Raw genomic sequence first — 9,921 nt, forward strand, 5'->3', positions numbered from 1 at the left:
ATCGGAGATGGAACTTTGCTGAGTAGATCTGAAATTGATGTTTCAGACACTAGCAAGAAAACAAAGTGTATATCTTCAAGTTGATGAACATGGAGGTGGATTTTGGTGAGTAGCAATTTAGGGCAAAAGTTTTGGGTTGGAAGTATGTTGTGACAATGGAGCTTGGATGGTTAAAGTAGCGAAGATGAAAATGTCGGTGGTGGTTTCCGGTGGGAGTGGAGTTCCATTCGTTCATCAGAGAAGACGGACGGAGGTGGTGGCCTGCCGGAAATGAGTTTGGTGGCAAAGGAGGAAGAAGATGAAGACGGGAGGTGGGTTGGGTTAGCCACGTCAGCAAAAATGCCAAGTCATATCAAATACAATATTTAAAATATTTAAAATGCCAAGTAATTAGCCACGTCAGTAAAAACTTAACCCCGTTAATTTTTTTTAACGGAAATCATAAAACAAAAAACATGAAAAATATGAGACTGCCATTGAAAAATAACTCACATGTAATTATTATTGGCCAAATTATTTTAATTCAATAATCCAATTAATTAATACCTAATTCCTATACTGTCACTAACAATAACATCATCTCCTTCTAGCAGCCATGTTTAACAAAACAATTTATGATCACTCATATTTTAACTCTATAATAATTAATTATTGATAGAGAAATAAATAAATAAAACGTGTGTTTATAGCATTGGATTGAATTGAATTGAATTGAATTGAATTGAATATTGAAGAAAAGGATTGGATTGGGGTTGACGACAATGGCGATAATTCAAGCACCCACCGGTTGCTGCGACCTTCTTCTTCTCAAAAAATCATTCAATTCTCACTCTACACGCATTCAAAATGGAAGCTCACCCCTCTTTCAAACCTCCATTAACACTACTACACCTCTGTCTCTCAATAATAATAATAATAACCCTCGCAAACGCCTCACGACCTCCTGCTCCCTTCTCGACGATGGTATCTCAGGTGACCCAACACTCCTTCAATATTATTATTCAATTCTGTCTTGGTATACTTGTCTTTGCACACCAAGTGTTCGACTAAATGTCCTTCATATGAATTTTATTTTGGGGTGTTTGGCCTAGCTTTTTTAGCAAAGCTTATAGCTTTTTTTTAGCTTTTCTTTATAAGATAAGCTTAACTTGGTGTTTGGTTTAGCTTTTTTAGCTTATGCTTATAAGCTTATATAAGCTAATTTGAAGAAGATTTTTTAGCTTATTTGAAGAAGCTTATTTGTTTAAGGGGGTAACTTACTCATTTTCCTTCAAATGGTGATGGATTAATAATATTGAAGCAACTTATTACTAAAACAATTTAAAGAATGATGGATGTAACAACTTATTAAGACGTATAACCAACTTGTAGAATATAAGCTAATACAAACACTTAAAAAGAGCTTATCAAATAATAGAAAATAAGCTATAAGCTACTTTAAAATATAAGCATAAGATAAAAAATAAAAGCTAGGCCAAACACCCCCGAATCAATCATCTGCGCCTGACTTTGATAAAGGTTACTGTGTTTTAAAAACAGTTTATATCCACTCTAGTAACTTTTTTATTTGATTAAACTCAAACTTACTAGGATAAAGTAGCTGAAAACTTCGAATTTTAATCAAAATATGACATGTATACATACACTTGTGTTGCCAGAGTATCCAGTCTTGTCTTGTGTGTGCATTTTGCCCAATATTGAATTCGTTGGACGGTCTAAAAGCTGCCCGATAAACCTGAAATTGTATTGCATATTGTATTACATTTTTAGGCCTCTGTATATGGAGAACAATATTACACATAGATACCTTTTATATACGCTAACTAACTACGTTAGGTAACTAATTAGTCTAATAATCCTCCGCAAGCTAAGGACGGGACCGATCGAAACGTAAAGAGAATATTCTTTTATGTTTTTCTACTTTTCATGGTTGACTTGAATTTGAAAGCCTTTAAGGATTAACCTCCGGTGTTCAACATGTAAATGGTTTTGTATAAGAGTTGTGTATAATTATGAACATTATCCATGTTTCATTCTACTCCTAACATCTTCTTGTTGTGCTAAAGGTTCTGCAGTTCAGGCTCTTGAGATTGATCCGGTGTTGGCTGTAAAGGTGATTTCTAGCCCCTTTATGACATGAATTTCAATGTTCTTATTAAAGATGAATGATTATAACTAAAAATTGTAGATATATAAAGCAACACCATTAGTGTATTGTTTTTCATAAGATATTGTTGTAACTGTTCAGTTTCTCTATTCAGAAGAAGGCAATGGAGATATCGCCTGGATTGAAAGGAACTTCTATATATCTTGTTGGTAAGTTATGTGTTCTCGTACTATGCTGTGGAAATATTTGTTTATACTGAAACATGCTTTTGTTATTGTTGAGAAATTATCAGGTATAACCAGCACTATGAAAACAAGTTTGGGGAAGCTTCTGGCAGATTCACTTCGATATTACTTTTTTGACAGGTATTTTTGTTATATTTCAACTTTGATTTATCTAAAAAGATGATTTTCCTGAAGACATGGTAGCTTGAATGCAGTGATAATTTGGTTGTGGAAGCTGCTGGTGGTGAAGCTGCAGCAAAACAATTTCTAAATACGGATAAAGCTGGGTTCCGTGCATCAGAGGTGATTCATCGTATTTTATTAGTTTAGATTTTACCAAGTCTTCCAGTTAGCAGTGGGAAAACGGGTGGGCTAGGCGGGTTGGTTTCGGATCAAAACAGGTGTTGGGATGGGTTGACCTGAAACACTTTTTGTTGAATTATTGTATATGTGCATACATATAATTGGTGTCTAATATGATTACAAAAGTTGTGTTTCTATCAACAAAATGTCATATTTTAAAGACTGATATAGGAGTTTTATGCAATGTCACTATTTGACTTGTTTGTATTTTAGCTAACTTCTCTTGTCCGTTTGACCTGTTAGAGATACATGTAAAATGAATTGACATATTCCACTATTTAATATGTTAGTATCAAAGTAAACCAACATACTTACTAATTTTGCTGGAAGAAATCCTTTAACTAGCTTTTTGTATGTTAAAGTCCGTGAACTTGTTTAAAATACACGTACTTGTGAAATAAAAAAAAAATACAACTATTAACCCTTAAGTGGGTCAATGTTTGATAAAGTGATGTTCCAAGTGTTCCAAAAGGTTGACGTGTATATAAAGTGGTAAATTCACGAATTGGGGTTTCACGTCAGCGAAGAGTCAACATGACATCCATGTCAAATAATGCATAATCTGTATATTCCTGAAACCGTGTTTTTTTCCTTTTCCCGTGGGCCCTTACTTTGGGACGGAGGGTCGCTGTTTGTTTCTTGTAAATGAAATCTCGTGTAACTGATAAAAGAAAACTTACAGACTGAAGTATTGAGGCAACTATCATCAATGGGGCGCTTGGTTGTTTCTGCTGGAGACGGTGCTGTTCAAAGCTCAACCAACTTGTATGTCTTTTGAGCTTTTTATTTTCTCACTGCTAAAACAAAGCTTTCCAATTGTACTTTGGTTTCTTTCATGATTTATTTGACTTAAAGTTAAAATGTTATAGGTCATTTTTGAGACATGGTATCTCAATCTGGGTAGATGTTCCTTTAGAAATTGTAGCCAAGGAAATTGTAGAAAACGGGGCTCAATTGTTTGGAACAGAGATTTCACCATCTGCATCTCATTCTGAGGTACGCCTGCATTTCAATGGATGTATAAATTTACAAGAAAGCCACTGAAATTTGTAAAAGGTTTGATTACAGTCCGTAAATGAAACACGATATAAAAATCAGGGGGTATTTTTGCAAATTTTTAGAAGTTAATCAAAATATTATTACTTGTGCAACAAGGCAGTCTTCCATTTTTTTTTGACAAATTTAAATCTTTATGTTTTGATCACAAATCGAATTTAAGTTAGGTATATATCATCTTTTTAGCCACTTCAATTTGAATGGTCTACCACATATTCAAAAGTTGGATGACCTTTCATGTTGTGAGTGGTCTGTTTGAAACGTTTTGCAAACTTTGTTGACTTCCTGTTTGTTATCCTTTAATAATAAAGTAGCAAAGTCTCCACCTTCAACAGGATTTGGGCTTATAGTCAACCTTTGTATGAAAAATAAGCAGGTGTTAAGTCAATTAACGACGATATATGAGGAATTGCAAGGAGGATATGCCACTGCAGATGCAACCATTTCACTTCAGAGTATGTTCCAACTAGACTAGTTTTTTAGGGTAAATTAAATAATCGGACAATAACTGATAAAAGTGTACTGAAATAACTTAAAACAATGGTCTGGTTATGATTTTCGCAAACTGAATTTATGGTTTGGTTATGCTTATAAGTGCATAATTAACTGAATCCGGTGGACATTAATACCAACTCCTAGTAATTTTTATAAATAATATGCTATATGTCTGCAAAGTTTTGCGATACTTTTTTGTATATAACATATTAGTTAGTTAGTTACCATTTGTTCATCTTTTTAAATTAAAAAAATGTAACATTTTTATTTGTCCTAAGATATAATTGGATTTATTACTTGAAATCAGCTTAAGTCCACTCATGTCCAAAGTCGGCGGTTAACATAATTAATGAAAACACATTTTCATTAAAACAAATTAACCTAACCGTTTATAACCAAAAGCAATCGGTTATGAAAAAATAAAGCCCGAAATATCGGTTTTATTTCGTAACCGAACCAGACCATTCTCACCCCTAACTATACACATGGTAAAAAAATGTTTTTTCATACTATATGTCACATATTTTTGTTTTTTACTTTTTATGATTGTATGTTCTATAGCAGTAAATTAATGACATGGCAATAGTTTATGACACGTCGGATTTTTATCTGTTACTTGCATACAATGATAAACTGTAACATTTGTTTCTACATGCTAAAGCATTTGTTTTGTTGTGTTAACAGAAGTTGCTGGTTTGTTGGGTTATGATGATATAGAAGATGTCAGTACTGAAAACATGGGCTTGGAGGTAAATTTGTTGGTTATGATTATAGTTTTTGTTTGAGCTGAAAATAAAAATATAAACTAATAATAAAATGATTCTATTATTTTCATAATTTATTGGTGTATTTTGTAGGTATTGACTGAAATTGAGAAACTTATAAGAGTAAAGAAGATGATGGAAGAAGCTGCCAGGCCATTTTAGTCATTCAACAAAAGCTTCTTGTGTTTGTGGTGCATGGTGATGAATACAATGTAATTAAGCATGTGCCAGTGTCTCATTATCATATCTTTCAAAAACTTCAATTATATAAGAATTTTGGAAGAGTAAACGGCAGTTTTCGTTCATGTGATTTGTTCAAATATGCGGTTTTAGTCCAATAGTTTCAAATTTGCGATTATCGTCCCTGTGGTTTCATTTTTGTTGCAATTAACCCGAATTTACTAATCCCGTTAAGTCTAGTCGTTAAACCCATCATCGTGCCCAGTTTTGTTCTTTCTCACGTGAGAGGCTGCGGTGTATTTGGGGAAAAAAAAAGGACAAAACAACCCCTCACGTGAAGAGCACGCGTAGGGCCGTCAATTTATGATACGAATATGTTAATACGACACGACACGGGTTTTAACAGGTTTGGGTTTGAGCTTAACATGTTTCGTGTCTTAAACAGGTCGACATGTTTAAATTCGTGTCCTAACAGGTTAAAGACATGTTAACCCATTAGTAACCTGTGTAGATTTTTATTTAAAAAAATAAATATATACACGCTCCTAAAGTTTTAAACCTAAAGTCATACTTACGATCTGTCAGAACCTTATATTATATTTTTTATGTGTGTTATGATTTGCTTCTATGGTTTTTTGTCGTCTTTTGTTTCTAGCATGTTATGGATTTGTAGTTTTTTTTGTTTCAAATATGTTATGGATTATCTATTGATTAAGAATTTTATGCTCGTTTTGAAAATTTGGTTTCGTTACACATGTATTATTCATTGTCGTGTTCGTGTTTAGCACAACAGGTCATCGTATCTTATCGTGTCCGACATGTTATGACAGCCCTAAGCACGCTTGTCACACCCCAACCTAAGACGGAAATGTCGGGGCATGAACTGATTGTCACAGCTCACAAGGTTACTATCATGTAACATTTAAATGACAATATCTATTAATTAAATTCAATTATCAAATACAAACAGATACATAATTCATACAACAATACGAATTTTATATTTCTTGATTACAATATTTTTCTAACTAAAGTCTTCACTAAGTCTTCACCAACCTGCATTAAATTTCTACGATAACCTGCATATGCGTATAAAATAGAATATTTGTCAACAAAACATGTTGAGTGAGTAAAACACCAGTTTAAGACACAACAATAATAATATATAGTAAATAAAGAAAGATGCAAACTGTTCCTGTGAGAATAAACAGTTAAGCCATATCACATACACAAATAATTAATCATAAAGAAAGCAAACCATAAAGAAATCAACCATAAAGAAAGGGCTTAACCAATCCATATAAATGGACATTGGTTACCAAAGCAAGGACTAAACCGTTGCCATAAAAATGGACATCGGTTGCCTAAGTAAGCATACAACGTTCAAATAAAGCAAGTAAGCAAATAGCAAGTTAAACATAAACTGATATACACACAAGGATTACCAGTTGCGTTTTTGAATACTAGATAATAGATAAATATATAAGATACGCATAAGTCCCCAAAAAGGTTTAAAAATAAGTAAAAAGGGGAGTGATTACTCACCTTAGTAATTAAGCAAGAGATACGATTCGATAAGCTATAAAGGTAGATCAAGCTCTTCGGGACAAATACCGACAAGATATCCTAGTAAAGAATAATTGCGGAAAAATAAATATAGATTGAACAATGCTCATAAAGCTAGATAGAGGTTCGGGATTAGATGATCAAGTGCATTCTAACGAAAGTTAAATATTACCTTAGTTTACTATTAATTTTATTAAATAGTATATTTTATTATCCAAGTTTTATCGTAAATAACATGATTATTTAAAAAGCATAAAAATACTTAAATAAATATTTATAAAAGTTTTATAATCTACATAAAGAGATTTGCTTCGTTAAATCTAAAAATATGTTAAATGCATTCATATATATATATAGTGTTTAAACAAAATTGAATAAAAGATCAGTTTATACGTCGGTTTTGGTAAAATATTGTTTATTTTATATTTACTATTAATTATATTCATTGCATAAACCTTTAAACTTGTTTAAACAAAATTGAATAAAAGATCGGTTTAGGTAAAATATTGTTTATTTTATATTTACTATTAATTATATTCATTGCATAAACCTTTAAACTCTAATAAAAAAAATCATAAACAACCGCATCCAGGGGGGCTTGAACCCGCGCCCCTAGCCAGTTCAGTGAGTTTCAAGACAGACACAACACCTTCTGAGCAAGGATGATTGTTGGTAATCAGACGCAAACAAATATAAACATACGTACGGAACCAGATTCATCCCCAAATCCGTAAGAACCCTAGAATACCCAATTGGTTCATCCAGTTTATAATTGATCGATTAAGGTTAGGGTTAACGATTAGCGACACCAGACGAGCTTAAACATATAACTTGTTACCTGTAACGACGTAGCTTGATGGGTCAATTGCTCCATATAGCCGTCGGCCAAGAAGGGATAAAAAAAGGTATTCAACAGCAGCGGAAATTTAATTATATATGGGTGTTTGATTAGCGATGGACATAAGAACGTATTGATGAGTTTAATTGAATTATGGTGCACGGTATAATGTATTTTTATAAACGATTATCGAACGGTGTGGTATACGCTAATACGTATCATATACGATACAATTTCCAAATTAAAAGGGTCGGTTAGGCCGAATATGGCATGGTAAAAGATTACTCTAAATCAATTTCAAATTAGACGCGAGAATTGTGGTTCAAGCAAATCAAACGGGTCACGGTTAGGGGTGAAACGGGTTTGGGTAATTGGGTCTAAATTCATAAGATATTTTTAGTATTTGCAATTTAATCCTTGGAGTTTAAGGTGGGAACAAAGTCGGACAAAAGTTCGAGTTTGGGTTAATTTTGCCATAAATTGAGAGTTATAACTATATTTTACACAAACTATTTAAACAATAATAAAATAATAATTAATCTTTTCGATAAGCGTGTTATTTTATTTAAATAAATAGCCCAAACGTCGAAACGATTCGGGTATTTAATAAAAATATATATATACAAAAACCCGAGTTGTTACAACGCTGATGGGTTTAACGACCATAATTAACGAGATTAGTGCATCCAGGTTTAATTGCAGGTGAAATGAAACCACATGATTAAAAATTGAAAAGTTGAAACTATTGGATTAAAACCGCAGATTTAGACAAACTCCAGAAACAAAACTACAGTTCTCTCATTTTGGGAAGTCTTTGTATTTTATTTTTATTATTTTGGGATATTTTTTTTGATTATATACCAAAACCTATAGCTTACTCATGTATTAAAAAACAAAGAAATTTTAAATTGGTTTGTCAGGTACGCTGTTGTATTTGGTACGTTAAGACATTAATGCTTTGTTCTTGAGTTTTTTAACCAAGGAAAGAAAAGAAAAGGAGAAAGAAGGATAAGGAAGTGAAGGGAGGGAAGGAAAATTTTTTTAATCAGGTATATTCTTGAGTTGGAAGGAAATTAGAGGAAATGATAACTATGTTTTAAGTTGGATGGAAAGAAAAGGAAAATAACATTTTTACAATTTTACCCCTCATCCTTAATAAGCAATCGTCTCCAAAAACAAACACACACTTTTAATAAGCAATCGTCTCCAAAAAATAACCAACTAGTTTTAACAAGAAATGCAACCAACTAGTTCCAAAAAAATTCAACTCGGAACCATTTTGGTCATAACCCAGTGTGTATTAATTTGTTAAAAAAAATGTTAACAATTCTTAGTCAATCAACAACCTTTTCTCCTAATTTCAATTTTCCTCCATTACTTACTAATTTTCAGGTCCAGCCTTTGATAATTACAAAAAAACATATCACAAAGATTTGCAAAATGATGAGTGAACCTGATAACTAAGTACAGTATACCCCTCCCCTTTAACTGAATAGCTTCCAATACTAACCAGGGGTAATTCCATAATTGTACAATAAAAAATTGAGCATGCTTACTAGTTACTACCATGCTAATTTGAGCTTTTGTTATCATCTGTGGTTTCAAAATCCCAATATTCAACACCAAATACCTCCTCAATCATTGAGCCTGTGGGCAAGAACTCGGTTTTAGTTCCCGCAGACGAGAAGTACCCGACGTCCCACACCCGTGCGTCCAGGGGTTCAAATGTAAATTCGTGGTTTACCCATGATTTGTTGGCTTTAATATTACACGGTGTGCCAACGGTATCAGATGACCAAAAAGTTCAACTCGGAACAGCAGAAGAAGATGAGTTTATTATGAGTTTGATTATGGGTAATATTGTAATTAGGTTTTGGTATCCTTAGTAATCAGCCCAAAAATGGAAGGATAACTTATTGGAAAAATAGATCAATTTAATCCTCATAACTCCTTTTACTCATTTTCTTTCCATCATAAAAAAAACTCAAAAACACCCAGTTTTTAACTATATTTAGTTTTCCTTTTCTTTCCCTCCTTAAAAAAAACTCAAGAACAGGCGTAAGTACCTTTCAAAATGAGAAAAAAAATTAATTTATAAGAAACAATGAAAAAAGAAAAATGTTATTCCAAAGACGTGCATTGTCATAGTTTGCTTTCAAACAAATAATAACTGTGGGTCGTCTGAATAGCTGTCCCTATCGTGTCATTGCCACAAAGTCTTGTACCAAACTATGGTAATTTAAATAAATGGAGTTTTTATATACCTTTTGATCTCACAATTAATTGTATATCAATCCTATTAGATACTTTTTATAACATATAGAACTA

The 9,921-nt window shown here is 32.6% G+C and overlaps 1 protein-coding gene across 1 annotated transcript; it reads left to right on the plus strand.

The window, feature by feature from the left end:
• Positions 1 to 741: 741 nt before the first annotated feature.
• LOC143572029 (putative inactive shikimate kinase like 1, chloroplastic) lies at positions 742 to 8,440 on the plus strand. The gene is made up of 11 exons (XM_077057298.1): positions 742 to 972; positions 2,067 to 2,113; positions 2,262 to 2,316; positions 2,400 to 2,472; positions 2,547 to 2,634; positions 3,377 to 3,459; positions 3,564 to 3,690; positions 4,127 to 4,205; positions 4,930 to 4,994; positions 5,103 to 5,293; positions 8,405 to 8,440. The coding sequence occupies exons 1-10, from the start codon at positions 762 to 764 to the stop codon at positions 5,169 to 5,171; spliced, it is 897 nt and encodes a 298-aa protein (XP_076913413.1). The 5' UTR covers positions 742 to 761; the 3' UTR covers positions 5,172 to 5,293; positions 8,405 to 8,440.
• Positions 8,441 to 9,921: the final 1,481 nt, after the last annotated feature.

The sequence above is a fragment of the Bidens hawaiensis genome, unplaced genomic scaffold (assembly GCF_021521415.1).
Source record: "Bidens hawaiensis isolate Kalapana, Puna unplaced genomic scaffold, B.hawaiensis_p1.1 tig00025700_1, whole genome shotgun sequence".
Lineage (NCBI taxonomy): Eukaryota > Viridiplantae > Streptophyta > Magnoliopsida > Asterales > Asteraceae > Bidens > Bidens hawaiensis.

Bases quoted from the DNA above. Each gene is read 5' to 3' on its own strand.
- LOC143572029 (XM_077057298.1), top strand. From the start codon at position 762: ATGGCGATAATTCAAGCACCCACCGGTTGCTGCGACCTTCTTCTTCTC. The intron at 973-2,066 runs GTGACCCAACAC...GTTGTGCTAAAG, and splicing joins TCTCGACGATGGTATCTCAG to GTTCTGCAGTTCAGGCTCTT. The intron at 4,995-5,102 runs GTAAATTTGTTG...TGTATTTTGTAG, and splicing joins CTGAAAACATGGGCTTGGAG to GTATTGACTGAAATTGAGAA.